The 22,834-nt window shown below is 46.7% G+C and overlaps 1 protein-coding gene across 2 annotated transcripts in view; it reads right to left on the reverse strand.

Annotated features, from left to right (window-relative positions):
* The window catches only part of IGSF9 (immunoglobulin superfamily member 9), a 517,703-nt gene that overhangs the window by 416,777 nt on the left and 78,092 nt on the right, over positions 1–22,834 (reverse strand). For both annotated transcript variants that reach the window (XM_086945078.1, XM_086945079.1), the window contains exon 2: positions 4,912–5,406. In XM_086945078.1, the coding sequence (XP_086801204.1) occupies positions 4,912–4,969 (58 nt within the window). In that variant the 5' untranslated portion in view covers positions 4,970–5,406. The remainder of the gene's footprint in view (positions 1–4,911; positions 5,407–22,834) is intronic.

Raw genomic sequence — 22,834 nt, forward strand, 5'->3', positions numbered from 1 at the left:
AAATGTAGGGAAAGCCATTTCAAGTGCCAGCATACCCACGCAGGGGAGCAAACAAATCAGCGGACATTAACAAGCAAGTAGAGGAGCCGGTCAAGAGTTACATGTAGCTGACATTGAGAGGGGAGAGTCCCCAGACCCCTGTATAGCAATCAAGTTAAACAACCCAGGGGGGAGCCCCCACAAGGAAGAACAGAAGCAGAAAGGGGTATCGCGTCCCGCTGAATGGCAAGTCCACCCGTTGACTCTCCGCACGCCATTGGGAAGGGCTTAGAAAGGCTGGCAGGCATCGGATGGCCTCAACAGGAGGCAAAATATGCATAAAAATGAGCACACAAACCCCCAGCACCATTCATTTTTGTTGTGTACTAGAAAAAATAACATCCAACAGCCTGCATGAGCACTCAACAGGATGGATTGTCACATAAATTCTCTCACTAAAAGAAAGGTGAACCCCAAGCTCCCTTGGAAGACACAGCTTGACATTTGACCTCTGTCTTTGAATGGCCAGCAAAGGTGATAAGATAAGAACAAGATTTAAATGCCAATGGTAAGCAATGGGCAGAATGCATTCCCAGGTCAATTTTCAGAATCTCCCCAAAGGGTCTTTAGAAAACTAGACAGTGTAGGCTGAAACCTAAAGAACTGGTAAGAGTGATATAAAGGGACAAGAAGTGTAGGGTGGAAGAAAGAGGCACAAGGTGGCATTAAGAATAGAAAATCTTGGTATTTGGCAACGCCAGCATTCGTCGCTGCTGGCAATGGCCTCCTCAGAAAATCTTTGGAGTCTGCACTTGCTGTTAGTTTTATTTTACAAGTAAGCCCTACCCATGCTACATCAACGCGCTGAAAAACGGGGCCAGTGGATCCAGAAAGTCTCAGGTCACAATACTGGTAAAAAGCTCAAGAAATGTCTGTGTGTGGAGCACAAATCTACAAATCTATGTGTAGTCTTCTCGGTGTAAATCGCTCAGTCTTAACGTGTCGGTTGCAAAGCATTGCATGTAACCTGCAGTCAAGGCCTGGAAAACTAGTAAGGCAGCCTAGTAGATAAAGAGACGCGTGCAAACCACTCTCCTAGTACAAAGAGAGTAACATGCGATGCAGATATAGAATCATCTGGTGTAATCAACGAGTATTTCAAAATCCTATGGAAATAAGCACATGGACAAGTAGGGTAAAGAAACAGGGTTGATTCCAGAAAGATTGTTTCTGAACAGTAGGCTGTGTACTGAGTCTGAATCACTGTGGAGAGAAAAGAAAGCTGTGTGAGGAATATATGAGGGTGCGGGGGCCCAACCGGTGCTATGTGTTTTTAGCAATTCTTTAAATTAAGAGCATCGTTTAGATTAATTCAAAAAAATGACCTTGTTACATAGTAACACACTCTGTACTTAAAGGGCTGCTACAGTAGCAATTCGAGTGGCAGCTATCAAAGCACATAGCCTTTACCCAGGCGCTGGGGACGACAAAGTATCGACTGGGGTTAATCTATAACTTCCTCTGTGAATAATGTTATGGGCAGTATTGCACAAGAGCTCTCGGTACCATCGAATACACTCTATTTCCTGTTCACTTTGCACGGGTATGTTGTAAAGAGGAAGATAATGTGAAGGTGACCTGAGGCAAGAGAATCAACAACACCTCGTTCATAGAGGCAGAAGTCGACGGGCCGCCATCTGTAAAGGTGTGCAGGTGGCAAGAGACGAGCCAAGATTCCGGCTTGAATCTTAGACCCAAATCAGAGGCTGAACCTCCAGAAAAAACAGGCACTAGCAAAACTAAAAGACTGACTTTGCTATGGTTCTTTGAAATTTTTTTGCGTGCAAACATATGCAATATGAAAGAATGGCAAAAATATAAAAAATATATAAATTAGTGACCGAACTTCGTGGACACACCCGCCCTGGTAAAGACATGCAGTCCACATTAGGTGTATGTGTACCTGTGACAAGTAAAGTGCTGTCACACTGAGTGCAATATAGACAATTGACGAAATGGACCCATTGCAGGATGCTGTGGTGGGTGGATGCAAAACGGGAATGAAACTTGAACAGGCCAATGGATAAAGACGGATGAAATACATGAGGATGTTGAGACACCTAAAGCTCTAGGACATCACGTCAATCTGAATAATAATAATTTGTAAATCACTTGACGTAAGTTATGATAAATAGTGTACAAATATACCAAATCTCCTTAAAAAGGAAACAATACAAACACCTGACAAATAAACACCAGAGCTGTCTTTTTTTATTTGACATTTAATTAAAGAGTGTTATAAAGATATAAAAACGCACTCTGATTTTCACTTCGCTCCTCTGGATATGGATGAAGGGGCAATTGTTCTGAATCCTGGCACCATCATTCCTGTCCCCACCCCTCATGTATTTTCCCCACACTACAGGTGGACTAGCAGTAGAAAATCAAAATAAAACACCTGACACCGGCCATCCCCTATACAGCTGTGGGAAGGGATTGGGGTGGAAGTACATCCGGTGACAGCATATGAGAGGGGAGTCGTTTATTTCATGTCTGCTACTCGTCTAGTACCAAGTAAGAATGTCTAACTGCCGCTTCCATCATGCCTATATCTCTTGACCCCCATTCAAACATCCACATACCACTCGGCCAACATACACCATTTCAAACATCCACATACCACGCGGCAAACATACACATCCCACGCACTTCTCTTCGAGTCAAAACACCTCGTGAGTTATGGGAAGCCAAGAATATAAACAAATGAGGTCTTTGGTTGCGCAGGACATTTCATAATGGAGGTGTACATCTTATTATCCCCAGGGGATGGGCTCATTTTGGGAGGGGAAGTGAGATTTTAGTTTAAGGATGCCCTCCCTACCTGATTGATTGCCCCGCTTCCTCGAAGTGAGGTGTAGAGAGAACCGGAGAATAAGTATGGATCTCACATGTCACATTGTCACGTTACATTATGACATCGCCGAATACTATGATCTGATTGGCTGCTAATCAAGTGGGCTCATCCGTCTTTTTGCTACAAGTGTCTTCTCTGTCATGGTGTTTTGTGGGTATTGTAGGACCATAAATATTGTATTGGAGGGTGGCAAACGTAGGCACTGTAATATTGATGTTCTTTAGGACTCGTGTTTTGCACTAAGGCTTGGAAAAACAAGAGAAAACATTCTTATACTGCACGCCTATCATTACTGTTTTGCGTGCTGCACGAATGGAGGCGCATGTGTTGGTGGAAATAATTTACGAGGTCAACACACTTGGAGAAAGAACCCTCTCTCCTTTAGAATGGAACATGTGTGCATGTTTCCTTGAAATACTGGCAATTTATATTTATCTTTTAATAATACTATTATTATATTGGTATTTGTACACAAGCGATACCTACGAGCCAGAGACGTCACCTGTGACAATTTTCTAAAAGGTTTTTTACTTTATTTTCCCTACATCCAAACAAACCACATAAACAGGAGGATCAGTATAGGACAATAGGAATCATAAAGGGGTCTTTTAGGTCTTAAAGAAAGACCCTAACTCTTGGAGGCGGTAAAGAAGGACTGAGACATGTAGTCCAAAGCCACAATAATATAAATGGTCCTAATAGCTCTAATCATCACCTTTGCCTTCTTAATTTTGTGTACATGAGGCTCCATTACAATATTTCATATCCAGTGACACAATTTTAACCTCACACTCTGATCCCCAGGGAAACAACCTTTACAACGTGGTCATTACACCGCGATACCTTTACAACGCAGTCGTTACAACAACAGCGTTGTTAGTACGCAATGCATTTACATTGCAAGTCTTTACAACGACTTCCACTAGGGGGCGCTGAGGTATTGGAAATGAATTCCAACACCTTCCCTACTGTTGCGCACTGGAGTAGGAATAGTAAATAATACTATTACTAAGTCCAGCGCGCCCACTAGTGGAAGTCGTTGTAAAGACTTGCGATGTAAATGCATCACGTACTAACATCACAATTGTTGTAACGACCGCGTTGTAATAGCACGCAATGTAATACATCACGTAGTAAAGTGCTATATTCGATCCCCAACCATGTACACACTCACACCAAAACATTGCACACAGAGAGCTCAAACTTAGCCTGCTTGCAACATCTGTTGTGGCTGAAAGAGCATCCCCCAATGATGAAGCATGTCACCTAATGTGGGTGAGGGGTTTAAGTTGTTTGTTTGAGGAACACATAAATAAATAAATAAATAAATAAATAAATAAATAAATAAATAAAGTCAAAGAGTACCCTACTGGGAATTATTTTCTGGAACTAGACGTTCCATATTGCAGACTTTGGATTCAGTGCTTTTTGTGTTAATATAGGAGGTGTGTTTCTACCAATGACGTATGTAATCAGAAGTCTGAATCCACCTCTAATGCATTCTGGGGTAAGGCTACGTGCACATACCAATCCCCGCAAAAGCCTTACTCACTACATACACTGCTGTAGGCTTACACACAAACAAAATATGTCCAGATGGTGGCCAAATCTACCACTACTATATCCTGATGCGAGTAACACAAGGAGGTACTACGGAGCTTGTAAGAAGTCTCTCGCTTCCCCCTCCTCTCACCCCAAATGCAGACCCAAGAAGTCTTATACAGGTAGCCGCAGTGATTTATTTCAAGCAGATCTTAACCGGCCATGGCATATAAAAAAAAGGCTGTCAAGCACCCATGTCATTATTAGGGACGTCACCAAAGCTGCTTTGCTTAGGAAGACATGCTCACAGAGGAGGCTTATTAGGGGGTTAAGATAAGGAAGAAATAACCCTTTCAGTGGCAAGTGATCACTGCTTTCCTTAAACAAATATTTGCTCGATACACATGCCCAGGTCCTTGACACCTAATAAACCTCGACTAGGGTAGTAGAGAGACTAAAGTAACAAAGCATCTTACCTTCAGTTACGTAGATGTTGACCAGGCCAAGACAGGCAATCCATAAACACCAATGCATAGCACAGACACCCCGGTTTGAAGTTGAGACTGTCCTAAGTCTTCCTTTTCCACTTAAACCTGAAGAATATCAGCCCACCTGGTGAGTCGGAAACAGAGTATAGTGCACCAAGTGCCCCCTTCCTCTCCTTTTGCTTTCAAAAAGAATGTCCCATCAGGTATAATAGATTTGTGGTTACGTAATGTTTCGAGAAAAATATGGCGACGTAGAATATGGAGTCCACCAGCTTCGAGTTTCCACGCAGCCTTGTCAGATGGAGAAGACACCAACCAGTTTTTAGGGAGAATCCGCTTAATCATTGAGTTTGTGCAGTCAAGTTTATGAAGGAGACACTTTGGGTGATCAATCCTCAGAACCAACTTCTATGTCTCTGGCTGTGCTGCTCGCACAGACTGGTACATCTGACTTCCTGGAGTAGGGCTACCAGGGATAGAGATCTGCAAGTAAGAGAAACAGAAGACATGTCAAAGGGAAAGTTAATACGGGTGTAAAATGCCAGGTACCCCTGCTATGAACGAGAGCCCTGCCTTTTTCAGTGGACTCATTATACATTACATCCTTTCACGTTATGTAGAAGATGAGATTCAGCAAACTTAATGAACGGATTTATTTTAATCAGTTGTGCACCTTGCCATGTGTGGAACACAGGTCTTGGTTTATGCGCCCAAAAGATATATTGTGCCTAAAGCAAAAATGATGCCCCCACAGATGGAGTGGAAAACGGGCCTGTTCGAACTGCTGTTTATGTTCTTTTGCATTTAGTGCTATGTTTTAACGCAATATACATTGAATCCATTATGGACACAAGGGTCCATTTTGCACTAAGAAACTAGCGCTAAATGCTGGGAGTAAGTTGGGGAAAATTCTACCCCAAGTGCACTTTTAGGGAGTGTGAGTGGCTGCTTGTGCTTCTATTCATGTTCTGTTGCATTTAGCACTATTTCTTAACATACAATGCAACCTCACGTTTATAGTGCTAAAGGCAGAATCTTTAGATAATTGCGTGTGATTATACTACATGGAAGTTACCATGTTATGCCCACCCCTACTTGTAACAGATCCACCCCTGACCAAACAACCACATTATTTAAATAAGTCAGTACTACACAGCAGAATACATACTATAAAATTCTCTCTAATATAATTAGAGTATGAAGTGATGTGTGAGTCGCCTGCAAGACACTTAAGGAGTGTCCAAGGGTGACGGTTGTAGGGCCATATTAACAACCAAAGTTTGGGCTTTTCCTGTTTTTGAGACCTAAGTTAACAAAACAGTTTTTTCCAGAACAACATGCCGTAGAAAACCAATTTTTTGAGTGAAGCAGGGATCATGACTCTGCGCCACTTTTACAGCCAAAACACTACGGTGCTTATTTACAAGGCCCTTGCGCCACCCGTACGTCACTTTTCCCTTGTTAAAGATAATGCAAAAGTGGCGCAAGAGGCTTGTAAATAAGCCCTAAGTCACAGAGAGAGAGCAAGTAATGGCAGAGACAAATCCATATTAAATCCTCCTTTGAATAGCTGGGCTTCAACACACAATGGGTCTGTGCAATGGAGAGAGAGGGTAAGGATGGTCGGGGTGAGGCTGTGCAGCCCCTTTGGCAGTGTAAAGGTAGCAGGTACCTCAGATGCATGGATGTCTATTAGCAAATTGATGAGTGAGAGGCTCATGAAGACAGAGAGAAAGAGGACCAAGAGAGGGAATTATAATGAACCGGAAGTATAAATGGGAGAAGCAAGTGACAGACAGTAGTTTCAAGAACATAAGATGGGAAGAGTGTGTAGAGGCGGGCTCACGTTGAATGAAGGGGGAGAAAATACCTGGTGTAAGTAGAAGCAGGTTCCAGTTCAGAGGTGGAGCAGGTGTGGCGAATACGACCACGAGTAGATCGGAAAGTTTACTCTGCCCTTGACAAAATGATATATATGGCAACAAGTGAGAACAGATCAGAGAAACTAGCACCTTGACACCGTCAGAGGGCATAGAAAAAACAGCTGAGGTGATGGAATGGGGAGAGGGCTTGGAAAGGAGTCCTAAGTTATTTCCTCAACTCTAGAGTAAATAGTGTTGTAGGGGAACAGCGCCCAGAGTTGGGAATATAACTAAAGCATGTTCGAGGGCAAAGAAAATGCTTACTGCCTCAACAGGGAGGAATGCCTTTGGGCTGAGATAAAGAAGTTGGGACTGTCAGGAGATTGCATGAGTGAATCAGAAGAAGATTAAAAGGTGATTGAAGGTGACGAAAATGGGAAATGAGACAGGTGTCCTCCTCCTCAGAAGTTCCCAATCCATGCTTTATCCAACCACTTTCATCTGACTTTACAATGGCAAATAAAATATCGCTCTAATTTTCAGATTTTGTAAATATATTTGTATATTCAGGGATGGTGATGGTTAAGCAATACGGAGAGTCCAGGTAGCGGCAAGGACGTGAAGGGATAGGAAGTACACAAGGGAGAGGAGGAGACAAGAAAAAAACATGCACTCTCGCAGAGAGCTAAAGGCAAGAGAAAACAGTAGTTTCCTGAATAAACAGGGGAAGGACACAAATCATAATAGTAATGAAGAAATGCTCCCGAAGTGGGACAAACAAAAAATAGGGAGGAAAGCCATGAAATACGAAGTAGGGAAATCAGATAGTTAAGAAAGTCAAACAATGAAGAGGATGAAGTTGACCCAAGCCCACTATGATGTATTGGGGACAATAAGGCTTTGAAAGCAAACATTTAAAGCGGTCTGTTGGCTAGATTAACAAGCATTTGCAATGCAATCGATCTCGCCTTTGGAACCTATATGTATTTAGCTTTGCAGCACATTAGCCTGGGTGCTGAAACATCTACTGTTCTTTAACCCCTTCACTGCGGCGGCTATTCCGCCGCAGTGCTAAGGAGGGAGGGCGGCAGACCGGCGGGTGCATGCTTGTGACGGAACCGCTCCGTCACCAGCGTCGGTTGCGCTGTGCTCATGACGGAGCGGTTCCGTCATGGCCCCGCCCGCTCAATAGAACGCGCCACGCAGGCGCGAAATCAGCGCCGCGCAGGCGCGGCGGCAGGGCCATGACGGAGCCGCTCTGTCATCAACACAGCGCCACCGCAGCTGATGACGGAGCGGTTCCGTCATCAGCAGGGGAGGGGTTAACTTGGAGGGAAATATTGCCTTTCAGCAGGAAATGGTATAATCCAAAGCACTGTTTTTAATATAAAACCAGGGCCTTTGGTGGTCATATTACTGAAAATACAAGATTTGAAAAAATTATTAATGTCTACGGGTGCTCGTGGAAGACAATTTCTATGGACTGGAATCTAGAGAATTCGAAAGTGACTCTGGTATTTTACTGACCTCTACTGGTCGTTTTCAATCAATAAAGTTAAAAAGAGGCAGTTTCCAGAAATGTTTTAAAAAGAAAGTCCCTCAGCAGAAAGCAATTCTGGTATTTTACTGACCTCTACTGGTCCTTTTTAGGTCTCGCCTGTCGATGCGCATGCGCATCGAGCAAGCGAGACTATTGCGAGTTATCCACTCTTTATCCACACTGCAAGGAATCGTGGCGATTCCTTGCAGTGCCCGTGACTTTTAAGGTCAATGCGCATGCGCATTGAGCTTATGCGCATGCGCATTGACCTTAAAAGCGCGTGCGCGTCCGTCTCCACACACCCTCTCCCCCGCTCCGCCCCCTCCCGCCGTGTCGCATTTCTCTTTCTCCTCCCCCTCCCCTCTCTTCCTTCCGTCTAACGCCGTGTCGCACCTCTCCCCTCTCCGCCCCCTCCCCGCTCCGCCCCCTCCCCTTCCCTCCGTGTCGCATTTCTCCTCTCCCCTCTCCGCCCCCTCCCCTGCCCGCCGTGTTATTTGTTTTTTTGTCCTTCGGACTCCTATGGGTTTTCGCTCTCCCTGTGTATACATACCAGTGCGAACCCCTCTGTGCGACACGCCCCTTCCCCACCTCCTCCCCCAGACCTATTGGACGATTCCACGTCACCTGGCCTCGCCCCCTCTCTACTTCCTTCCAGACATTTCTGGTCTCCCTGACTACGCCCGAGGCTCCTGACTGACCCGGAAGCACTCCATACACGTCCAGAGGTATGTGTATCATCAAGGCTGCTACTTTGGCTACTTGCGCTGGCCTCGCAGTCCTTTGACCAGTACCTCTCTCTCTCCCCTCAGATTCAGTATCGGCCATTTCGGTACCCCCGTGGATGTACCGTACTTTCAACCGGACAGAAGACATCGATTTTTGTCCGCCGGATCCACGTCCTTACCTACTACCCTGTTGCGAGTGGCTACAGAGACCAATCAGGTACACTGCCTCTAGCGCCCACCTCCCGTGATCACGCCTACCTGACCCAATGTCCTAAACCCCTGTTTCCCCACAGATCACAGCCCCCTCTGATGTGTGTTCGAGCCACCGCCGAGGACTTATTCACTACCGATGCCTCACAGGTATATTGCATGCAAGCGCCGCCATAATACCAACCACCCCCCTCCCCCCTATCAGCTTTCCACCTCCTCCCTTTGTTCCTCTACGCACGTGTCCCAAAGTTTTTTTTCTGCCTGTATTTCATAGCCTCACTTATGGCCCTATCTACTATTAGTTCTCCTACACGCGCTTTTAGTCTGCTCTGTAGCAGCTATCATTCCCCAACCTGCCATCAATTTCACAACGCGTGCTGCTTACACGCAGTTTAGTCCTGCCCATGTGCTACTCAGAGTACCAGTTGTTCCCGTACCTGTCATTTAACCATGCTACGTGCGCCGTAGACATGTGCTTAGTCATGTTTGGTAATTTGTTTTTACTGCACCAACAGTTTACCTACATCCACATAGACGCTGGCTCTGTTTTATCGGTTCACATTCTCCTTATTATACTCAGGACACACACTATGGTTAATTTATCCCTTCAACGTTGCTTACAGTTCCGCTGGCTTCTCCTTGAAGACACCACTTGATTTAATACTGCGGAACTGCAATTCTTACCGTTTTTTTCATCAGTCCTTGCATACGCTGACCTTACTAATGGGGCATGCTTTTGCACCTTTGACTGCCTGACAGCGCGTCCCCTCACCCTAACTCACCCTCAACCCCTCACCCTAACTCACCCTCACCCACCCTCAACCCCTCACCCTCACTCAACCTCACTCACCCTCAACCCCTCACCCTCAACCCCTCACCCACCTTCACTCACCTTCACTCACCTTCACTCACCCTCACCCACCCTCACTCACCCTCACTCACCCTCACTCACCCTCACTCACCCTCACTCACCCTCAACCTCCCTCACCCTCAACCACCCTCAACCCCTCATCCTCACTCACCCTCATCCTCACTCACCCTCACCCTCACTCACCCTCAAACCCTCACCCTCACTCACCCTCAACCCCTCACCCTCACCCAACCTCAACCCCTCACCCTCAATACCTCACCCACCCTCACCCTCACCCAATCTCAACCCCTCACCCTCAATACCTCACCCTCACTCACCCTCACCCTCACTCACCCTCAACCCCTCACCCTCACTCACCCTCAACCCCTCACTCACCCTCACTCACCCTCACTCGCCCTCACACGCCCTCACTCACCCTCACTCACCCTCACCCTCACTCACCCTCAACCTCACTCACCCTCACCCACCCTCAACCCCTCATCCTTACTCACCCTCACCCTCACCCTCACTCACCCTCAACCCCTCACCCTCACTCACCCTCAACCCCTCACCCTCACTCACCCTCAACCCCTCACCCTCACTCACCCTCACTCACCCTCACCCTCAACCCCTCACCCTCAATCCCTCACCCTCACTCACCCTCAACCCCTCACCCTCACTCACCCTCAACCCCTCACCCTCACTCACCCTCAACCCCCTCACCCTCACTCACCCTCAACCCCTCACCCTCACTCACCCTCACTCACCCTCACTCACCCTCACTCGCCCTCACTCGCCCTCACTCGCCCTCACTCGCCCTCACTCGCCCTCACTCACCCTCACCCTCACTCACCCTCAACACCTCACCCTCACTCACCCTCAATGCCTCACCCTCACTCACCCTCAACACCTCACCCTCAACCCCTCACTCTAACTCACCCTCAACACCTCACCCTCACTCACCCTCACTCACCCTCACCCACCCTCAACCCCTCACCCTCACTCACCCTCACTCACCCTCAACCCCTCACCCTCACTCACCCTCATCCTCACCCTCACTCATCCTCACTCACACTCACCCTCACTCACACTCACCCTCACTCACCCTCACACTCACTCACCCTCACCCTCACTCACCCTCAACCTCACTCACCCTCAACCTCACTCACCCTCACCCACCCTCAACCCCTCATCCTCACTCACCCTCACCCTCACTCACCCTCAACCCCTCACCCTCACTCACCCTCAACCCCTCACCCTCACTCACCCTCACTCACCCTCACTCACATTCACCCTCACTCACTCACCCTCACTCACTCACCCTCACTCACCCTCACTCACCCTCACTCACCCTCACTCACCCTCACTCACCCTCACCCTCACTCACCCTCTCTCACATTCACCCTCACCCTCACTCACCCTCACTCACCCTCACTCACCCTCACCCTCACTCACCCTCACTCACCCTCACCCACCCTCAACCCCTCATCCTCACTCACCCTCAACCCCTCACCCTCACTCACCCTCAACACCTCACCCTCACTCACCCTCACTCACCCTCAACCCCTCACCCTCAATCCCTCACCCTCACTCACCCTCAACCCCTCACCCTCACTCCCTCACCCTCACTCACCCTCAACCCCTTACCCTCAACCCCTTACCCTCAACCCCTTACCCTCAACCCCTTACCCTCACCCTCACTCACCCTCACTCACCCTCACTCAACCTCACTCACCCTCACTCACCCTCACTCACCCTCTCACCCTCAACACCTCACCCTCTCACCCTCAACACCTCACCCTCACTCACTCTCAACCCCTCACCCTCACTCACCCTCACCCTCTCTCACCCTCAACACCTCACCCTCACTCACCCTCAACCCCTCACCCTCACTCACCCTCAACCCCTCACCCTCTACCCCTCACTCACCCTCACTCTCACTCACCCTCACTCAACCTCAACCCCTCAGCCTCACCCTCACCCACCCTCAACACCTCACCTCACCCTCACTCACCCTCACTCACTCTCAACCCCTCACCCACCCTCACCCTCAACCCTCACCCTCACTCACCCTCAGTCACCCTCAACACCTCACTCACACTCAACACCTCACCCTCAACACCTCATCCACCCTCACCCTCAGTTACCCTAAACATCAATCACCCTCAATTCCTCACTCACCCTCAACACCTCACTCACCCTCAACACCTAACTCACCATCACTCACACTCATCCTCACTCACACTCAACACCTCACCCTCACTGACACTCACTCACACTCAATCACTCTCACCCTCACTCACCCGCAACGCCTCACACTCAACGCCTCACCCTCAAATGCTCACTCACCCTCACTCTCACTCATCCTCACTCAGCCTCAACACCACACACTCACTCACCCTCACTCACCCTCAACATCTCACCCTCACTCACTCACCCTCAACACCTCACCGCAACTCCTCACTCACCCTCACTTTCACTCATCCTCACTCAACAACACTCAACTTTACTCACCCTTAACGCCTCACCCAACACCTCACCTTCAATCACCATCAACATCTCACCCTCACTCACCCACAAAACATCAGCCTCAACACCTCACCCTCAATCACTCACCCTCAAACATTCACCCACACTCACCCTCCCTCACCCTCAATTCCTCACCCACACCCTCAACACTTCACCCTAAACACCTCACTCATCCTCAACGCCTCCCCCTCCCCCTAACTCACCCTCACCCTCACTCACCCTCAACACCTCACCATCACTAACACTCAACACCTCACCCTCACTAACTCTCAATCCCACAATCACCCTTCCCCTCACTCACCCTCAATACCTCACCCTCACTAACACTAAAACACTCAATCACCCTCACTCTTACTCTCACTCACACTCTACACCTCAGCCTCACGCTCAATGACACACCCTCAACACCTCACCCTCACCCCCTCAACACCTCACCCCCTCAACCTCACTCGCCCTCACCCTCAAACACTCACCCTCAACACCTCACACCCTCACCCTCAAATACTCACCCTCAACACCTCAACTTCACTCACTCTCAACACCTCACCCTCACTCACTCACCCTCAACACCTCACCCTCACTCACTCACACTCAATAACGCTCAACACCTCACCCTCAACACCTCACCCTCAACACCTCACCATCAACACCTCACCCTCAACACCTCACCATCAACACCTCACCCTTAACACCTCAACGTCAACACCTCACCCTCACTCACTCTGACTCACCCTCACCCTCACTCACCCTCACTCATCCTCACTCACCCTCACTCACCCTCACTCACCCTCACTCACCCTCGACCCCTCACTCACCCTCACTCATCCTCACTCATCCTCAACACCTCACCCTCACCCTCATCCACCCTCAACCCCTCACCCTAACTCACAATAACACTCTCTCACACTCACTCTCACTCACACTCATCCTCAACACCTCACTCACCCTCAACACCTCACTCACCCTCAACACCTCACTCACCCCCACCCTCACTCACCCTCAACCCCTCACACAGTGCAATAGGTCTCGCAGGATTTTTTGTTAAAGCTTTTACATTTGCTTATTGCTTTTTTGATTTGTAATTCTTTTGCATTGCCTACAAAAAAAAAAAAATGCAAAAGATTTAGAACAAAAAACCTATAAACAATTCTAAAAGCACTAACTCTAATGCTGCGAGACCTATTGCATTTCTAATGCTTGTTTATTAAGGTAGTTAAATAGAGGCAGTTGAACAGAAAAAGTCCCTACGCTGAAGCAGACAAGTCCTAGGGCTGATCTCCAGAGCCCACAAAGTACATAGACATAAGTATATATTAATACATAAGTATATACTAAAGTATATACAAGAGGTCTTGAATGCTCGACCTAAAAATGGAATTAATAAAAGCAATCGTTATAAGACTTATATTGGCAGGCACTTTTTTGCCCCTCTTCTGTGACCATTTGTAAAATCCTCCCTTGACAGGATATCCGAAAACGCATTAAGGAAGCTGAGAATGATGCAATAGAAGTTGCCAAATGTTATAGTCCAGAAGTGGGTTTATTACAACATTGACTGGTCCATTGAACCAGTAAGACAAGTGGAATTGGGGCAGAATAGCAAAATGCAATATCAAGTCTTCCTTCTGAATCATACTGGTACACCCTAATAATAGTAATTTAATCAAGAGTTGATTAGCGCTCACATTTTTTTAATCAGCAGGGCCATGCCAGTGTGGTGATCTGTGTCCTATAAAAGAGATAAAACAATATAACTTCAAGCGCTACAGAACCAATCAGCTGACATAGGTGCATTCCCATCAATGACAGGGTTCAACCAAATAACATTTTCAAACACAATACCAACAAATGTGAATAAGTCATATATTTCAAGTTAGAAGACTCCCCCTCACGTGCAAGAAAATGTATAATGAGTAAAGGTCTGGAGGGTAGCCCTGCAAGAAAAATGCTTCTTAGATTTCAGGTTAAGTCCACACGCAGGTGCAATGGGCAAACTTACTGAAAAGGGGTCCAAGTGAGAAATGTCTTACCAATGCAACCTTTAGGGGAGGCAACGTACACATCTAAATTACTAATTATTTTCATCACCTCTCTTTTGACTATGTCTTCTTATTTGGGGAGATTAACCATGTGGTCCTGACACCCCTTTGTAAGGTCTAGTACATTTAGTACATAGAAAGTGAAACTATTGTAGTAGAGAGTTTAGTAACCCTCAATGGTCAACGCACATTGGTCTAATGAAAAATGGGGAATTTCCTGAGAGACTGGAATCATTGAAAGGTCAACTATGCTGGTGCAGAGAAAACGAGGTGCCTAAGAAACTGGTAAATAACAAACTCGGCCCCATCCCTACATGCCATGTACAAGCAATTGCCTGTCAAGAAAGCTTCTGCTTACCACCACTGGCCTTTGCGGTTATAATAAAACAAAACCAATAAAAATGACTGCCACTAATTTCAGTCTATTTTGGAAGCATGCTCGCCCGTTTTACTCGACGTTTTGAACACGGAAGGACACCTTTAAACTCCCTGCAATCGTGTTTCTTCCATTTGAACGAACGTTAAGACAGTCTCCCGCGTGACTCACGGCCACTTCATAAAGACGAGTTCTTGGAAGGCGGGGATCGCGGTTACCAGGAGCTGGGAGCTACTTAGCTCCTGCTTAAACTGGTGCAAAGCCTGCTCCCCCTGACAGGTACATCCGACGCCAGAGGACAATGCTCCACCATCCTTCACGGCACACGAGGCGGAAGCGTGGGAAGCGGAAGCAATCCCGTCTACCGGAAGCGCACTTACATTTAGAAAGAAAGCCGAGCCAGAGTCCAGTTGGGGATCAAGCTTGTCTACAAGAGCCACAGTACGACTACACGAGTGGAGCCATCAAAAGATCTGACTTGTAAATAACATAGACATTAAAGCGTTTTCCAATTGTAAATTGATTGTGTCTTGAACACTTGTGTTTCACTGTATATAATACGCTATCGTACATCAATACATTGACACCTGTTAAAAATAATACAAATTAAAAATAAATTTGTCGACGCCCCTGCTGCTCTGATTCTGGGCACTGTATATGTGGCGAATATTCCTTTTCTGTGTGGAGCGACATTATTCACTCTTAAACCATATACAAGGGAAGCTTTTATTGAGCACACATCCTAATCTGACTCAAGCAGCTTTCAGATTATACACTCAATCAAAACGAGGCACAGTAAAATGAGAAGAATTACTAGGGACCAACAATGTAAGTGGAGAAGTTGGAATTTGTGCAGTTTGATCACTGGTAAACACATCCTCTTACATCCCCTTCACCACCAAAGGGCAATTCTACGAGCACAATTATTTCATGACTTACAATAGTACAGTATTTTCAATAAATATACGAGGTGCACATTAATTTACCACAAACAGAAATCTGAGAAAGCTTCTTAGGCTGTTGTCGAGGACAGGTCCTGGTGTGCATACAAAACCCGAGTTTGACATCAGCTGTGCAGCGCCTCAACACACGAGCTGTGAACTCAGTCTGTGCAGGGTTTCCAGCTCACATTGTCTTTCACGGTGTGATATCATCTCTTCATCGGGTGACCGTGTGAAAGTTATCCTAAAAACTCTGGGAGACTCCTGGGAGTTCCGCCAGCGACAGAATTCTGGTCCTACACATAGCTCATGCTGATTTATAGCACTGGGAGCTTGCTCTGCGCTGTAAAATCAATGCGAACTGCAGCAGGCACACCAGAGGCTCTGCTTCTTTTTGCCGGTTGAGTAGATTTTCTACTCAAGCAGCAGCTTGCGCAATTCAAGCGGCAACTTTCTCAACGCAAGAGCAAGCGACCTGCCGCGACCGCCCATGTTGAGAAATCTCGCCAGAAGGCAGTCTAGCACTCGTTTTTCATTGCTCATCAAGTTAATGTTGGCGAGTCATGCCGGAGAAAAACTTTGGGCGATAATTATCGCTATGTTGGTTAGGCGGCGATATTTTTATCGCCAAGCTGCGGCGATTTTTATCGCTTAGGAACCTTGCTATTATCAAGGTATATCTCCTAAGCGATAAAAATCGGCCGAAATGCATGAATATCGCTGAAAAGTCAGCGATATTCATGCATTACCGAGCTAATGCTCTTAGCCATGTTATCCACCTCCCATTGGATAACATGGCTAAGAACTGCTATGGGGCAGGTGTTAGCTTTAGGAGATATTCGCTCTTAGCGCGAATATCTCCAAAAGTTGGTAATAGGAGATAGCGATGTTAGCGACTGTTTCCAGTCGCTAACATCTTGGCACGCCCACTTTGCATGTCATTAGTGATAAATATCACTGACATGCAAAGCGGGGCCCAAGATGGTCGCTATCTCCTACTAGCTGTCGCTAACTGGTGTTAGCGACAGCTAGGTAATAGGGAGATAATTTTATCTCCGCTTTCTTGGCTTTTAAAGCCAAAAAAGCGAAGATAAACCCCCTTGATAATATGCCCCTTTGTCTCATCGCAGTTGGTGTAGTTTAGCAAAATTCTGCACTTGGAGCGCGGAGTGGGCAAAACTTCACGAACTCCACCGGCGAAGAGGAGTTTACCCCATCCAATTTGACACATGGTTACGTTCAGCGACATTTGACATACATTCATTCATTCCTTAGTTGCCACTGATAAAGTGCAATAATTGGTTTAACATCACTTCAGAAGAAATACAACAATAAAGAAAAAGACTTCTACTTTTCTTACTTTTTCATAGTACATTTGCTCAAATCACTGGACCTCAAAGCAAGCATAAAGTGCACATCTTCATAATAGTGGGATGCTTTTCATAATCGTACAGCGTCATGCAAATGGTGCTTTGGCAACGTGGAAACAGACAGTGGTGCTTTGGTATTTTGCATACTTTGCAATGTGGAAATGGGCTCGTCATGAAAAGGGAAACTTTACATATTTATCAAAGTATAAACAGGCACACTATCGATCCTACTACGTTTTTGTATTTGGCAATATCAAAAAAGACTTAATAATGCTTTAAGTGTAGAAACAGGCTTGCAAATTGTGCTGTGATGTCTTATGTACCTGGTAATGTGAAAAATGGAGTTCTCTGGTTATGGCCAAATCTCGTTCATACTTTATTGAGACATAATAGACCACTATGGCATAGTGTGAGTTTTTTTTAGCTTCTATTGCTATTAGGGGATTTGCAAATTGTGTCAATTTTCTTTTATCACCTGAGTACTGTGAACCTGAAACTCTGAATAGGTCTTACACAAAATCATTAAAGAACAGTACAAGTCCATCACAAAAAGGATACTAAAAGCACATAATAAAAACTTTAAAACTTTGGTACAGATTAATTAAGAATATAATTCCATACAATAAAAGATACTGCAATAAAGTGCGTTAATTTAGCAAAGAGCGTTACCACCGATATTATTAAATTGTGCTTTATTTCATTATATGACACATTCATTTTGATTGGTTACTATGTGGCACCGTAAGTGTGAAGGGTTTTGTGCCTTCCTAACTTCCGGCCCCCCAACATAAACTGGACCTAATCCTCAACTGAGTGAATGCCTCCCGGGAGAACCTAGAGAATAAGATTGACAACGTCTCGGTGGATCTGGGCATTCACTGAGATGATCACCGTAAACTAGCGGATAAGGTAAAGTGCACTTAAGTGGCCACTGAGATGAACCCAAACATAAAGGGAATGCTGGAAAAAGTATCTGACTTGACTAGAAGGGTGGAAGTCCTAGACCGTACAGCAGAAGAGACTGAGGGAAGCAATTGACATAATAACATCAGAATCATTGGACTTTCCAAGAGGGTGAAGGGAGCTGACAGGTCGCCTTCTTCGAAAACGGGTTGTCTAAAGAGGTCGTCACTCTGGATTGTCGCCATTCTTTGCCCTTAAAAGGGAGCACAGGTTCCCGGCCCGATGGTGGCACACATCTTACATTACAAGGACAGACACAGCATCCTAAAATGAGCCCTAAAGTGTGCCTTAAAGTAACTGTAGATGATCAAATCAGGTTATTCAATGGCACATTAAAGCATGGGACTGGCTTATGAAATGCAAAACAGGTATAAATGATGGCAGGGGAGTGGGACCCCGACCACGAAGCACCAGCGGCAGAGACGATGTATAGACAACCAAAATGTATGTCTGGATCGCCTACATCAAAGAGAGATGCAATTAAGGCCCCCACTTGCCCCTGAACTGAATCCTCTAATGATGTGACTGCACAATATAGAAGGCGAGATATGCCTCTTGAACAGTCATGGTGGCAGCCAACCCATACAAGTACCCCCTTTTCACCCATGAGAAATTATGGGTCTGCTATAAACAACTGTTTGCTATCTTCGGTTTTGGATGGAGGGCTGTTGCTGCATTGACCTGGGGCTGGGGAGTTTAGATTAGTTCTAATGTTTTTACCCAGTTTTGGCATGTACTCCTGGTTCTAAATGCTCATGAGAGTGGTGGGGCAGAAAAGCAGTGGTGGACTCGGTGGCTGCCTAGGGCGATGTAAAGGCACAGTTGCTGTAGATGTGGAGGCGGGCTGAGGGCTGTTCTGCAAGCTTTCCCTGATGGAGAGAGTGACAACATATACTCTTTCTTATCCTGGAATGTCAGAGGACTGGGGTCTCTTATTAAGATGTACATGGTTCTGTCTTTCTTATGTCGTTGAGGAGCAGATGTTACGCCCCTCCAAGAGGCACATCTGGTGAGAACTGAGGCAACCAAACTCCAGTGAAAGTGGAGGAGACAAATTCATGTTATGGGTATTTTACGTTCTCTGAAATTGGGTGCGCCTTGGGATCCCCTTAACGGATTCAGGATAATCACTGTTTGTGTTTATGCCCCTAATGTAAGGCAGCCACATGTCTTCGATCCCTCTCCCACATCTTGTCTGCTGATCCTGACACACAGGTATTACTGGGGGAACATCACTTACAACGCATTTTTTACAACGCACTACCATTACATCGCAACCATTACAACGCATAACATTACAGCGCATTGCGCTGGGGGGCGCTCTAGGATAGGGAATATATTTAATTTACTATCCAACACCTTCCCTGCTATCCACGGGGACTGGAGTTGGAATAGTAAATTAAATAATTCACTATCCAGCGCCTAAAAGCATTATGCGTTGTAATGGACTGCGTGGTAAAAACCGCGTTGTAAAGGCATGCGATGTAAAAGCATGCGTTGTAGTGACACCAATCCGTATTACTGATGGAGACAATAACTGTGTAGCAGATACCGCCCTGGACAAGCCTGTCCCTCCCCTCATAGATTATCCAGCAATATGGTTGTAACAGGGCTTCAGGGATCTGATAGGCAACTGAGCTTTACAAGCTGTCTGAAGAGTGCAAAATGTGGCCTGCAGAGAATACTCTTTCAATTCTCCAGTGCACGACCTACATGTACCCCCAGACAAAGGGATTTGCTCCAGTGACTTGACAGTGCAGACCACCAGCACAGAGTATCTGAGACAAACAGTCTCAGACCATAACCCGTTGTTAGTCACAATTCAGTCTGTGGCCTTAGAGAGAATGATTAGGGCAGAACTGACCACGCTGAAAAACGGCAATCGCCACTTGAGCGAGAGTTCCCTGGCTACCCGCAAATTAAGCCCACGCTGCAGGAAGAGCAAGACAAACCCACACAGGTATTGGAAAAGCTCTGTTCTTTGAAGCGGCATGACTACCTGACAGCTGCCCACTCCACGGGGGCTACTATCATAGTTGGTCTGTCCAGATGATACCCTGTTGCCCCGATCGTCTGCCCGGGTGGAGAAATGTTGCATGCACAACAGAAGATACTTGAGGCCTTTAAAGATCCCGCCTGGTGCCTGTAGGAGAGGCTATAGCCTATGAGGAGTAAGGCAATGGATGCTTTCCTCGCAATGGTGGTGTTACCAGGCTTAATGTTGGAGGACAGGCAAGCACTTGGAGCCCTATCTCATAACCCGAAATTAGGACAGCCATCAAAGAGTTGGTGTGCGACAAGACCCCTTGAAAATTCGGCCTCCCAGCCGTGTTCTCCCAAAGCTTTGCATTTTTCCAGGCCCTGAAACTGGCTGATATGTACGCAAATGCAGTGAACTGCAGATCTCTGCCGGCGACAACCAGAAAGCTCCTAGTGTTGTCTGTACCTAAGCTCTCAGGGGACACTACGACTGTACCGGCCTACCAACCCATGTCAATGTTAAATTTAGATTATAAAATCCTCAGTAAGGTCTTGGCAAATCAGTTGCTGCCCCATCTTCCTGTCTCAGTACATGAGGATCAGACTGGCACATTACCTCCTTTAATATTAGACGTTTATACCATGGTCTAACTGACATGCCTCAAGCCCTCCATATCGGGGTAGCGGTGTTATCCTTGGACATCAGGAACGCGTTTGATATGCTGATGTGGAATTGCTTGCAGGATGTCATGTTGATAATGTACCTAGGGGAAAGATGGGTTATGTTACTATATGCAGGTGCGCAAACATGGGTGCGCATAGGATGCTACATTTCACACCCGTTTGAGATACACAGGGGCACAAGACAGGGCGGCTCTTTGTAAGCTTTCAAACCATTCTCAAGCATGGTGCGCACTGAAGGCCACACTAGGGGGATCTATCTCCATGATGGAGAGTATATGCAGATAATGTGCTCATGGATGTCAACTCACTTAAATGCCAGGGGTAGCGGAAATGACATGACACCCCTTTTGATCTTTATTTTCACTCACACACAGATGCTTACACATACACATATATTCACACATACAAACACTCTCTCGTGCATAAGCACACTCTCACCCGCAAACATGCGCACCACGTGCATTTTAAAGCATTTCTTACTTGCCTCAGCTGCAGGACAGGGTCATATTTCAGCTAACTGTACTGCATTTTTTATTACACTAATAGTCAATAATATGACAGTATTTACTGTTACTGAAATAAAAAAAAACTGACGAAAAACACGGCAAGTGGAGCCCCTACCGACATCCATAAGGACGAGCTGCCCCAGTATTCCTGGCCAAGCCAGGCCAGGGGTTGCAAAGGCAGTGCCAGGGGTTGCAAGGGGCCAAGTCAGGGGTCACAACTGGGACCCCTAAATGATGTACATGAATATGCTCCTCTACCTGCAAGAGGCCCAGATGGGTATCCCGTGATGTGTTAACTTACTGGAAGATGTTGGACAAGTTTCTGGGTTCACACTACGCACTAACTGGAAGAAAACGTGGATGTCCCTGTTATCACCGGACCTCGCGGGTTCCCCATACGTTGTGCAGCAGCTTGAAATCCAGTGGGTGTGTAGAGCTTTTAAATACCTGGGGATTAGGGTATACCACGCAGACTCGGATATGATAGAGGGACATTTGTGTTCTTTGGTGCAGCACAACCTTTTTGGCAGATGCTTCAGCTGCCTATAATGACTAGGATAGCCCTAACAAAATTGATCATGTTAACTAGAGTCCTTTACTTTTTTGGCAAATTTGATGGTGTGGATCACAAAAGCCTGGTCCTGAACCTTGAATATCATGCTCAAGGAAAAAATCTGGGGTGGACAGTGGAAATGGGTACAGGTGCGCACGCTTTAGTGACCGACAGACAAGGGAGGACTGGGAGATTCAGACTTTTAAAGCTATTACTGCTCAGCACACCTACAATGACTGGCCAGAGGGTTGGCAGTCCTAGGCTTAGTGGAGCTGAGAGAATTAGGCGCCACGCACAAAGAGGAGATGATACTAGCAATGATGTTGGGGACATCCACAATACTGACCCGTAAACCAAAGTTCCTTCACATTGCCCTTTGTCGCTGGACGGGGGCAACACTCTGGGTGGGATCTGCTCCACTGTATGCTCCTGTGGTGCCACTGACGGTCCGCAGAATGGCAGCCTGAACAGAGGCAGACATTACACACTGGCTGACTGTTCCTTCAGGTGCTCTTTAACCACTTCGATGCTGATGACGAGCTGAGCTCGTCATGAGGCTTACGTGCCGTGTGCTGATGACGAGCTGAGCTCGTCATGTAACGGGGTAATTTTAAAAATGCCGCACACAGCGGGAAAAGCCGCCGCAGCGATGCGGTTAAGCACACTGGAGGAGACGACTATAGGGAGCAGCCTCAGGGAAGGCCAGCTTCTAGTATATGGAGCAGTGGTGCAAGCACTGTGCTGACTGTTCGGGGATACGGATCCATAACCCCCAACCATGAA

Source organism: Lissotriton vulgaris, chromosome 12 (assembly GCF_964263255.1).
Source record: "Lissotriton vulgaris chromosome 12, aLisVul1.2, whole genome shotgun sequence".
Taxonomy (NCBI): Eukaryota; Metazoa; Chordata; class Amphibia; order Caudata; family Salamandridae; genus Lissotriton; species Lissotriton vulgaris.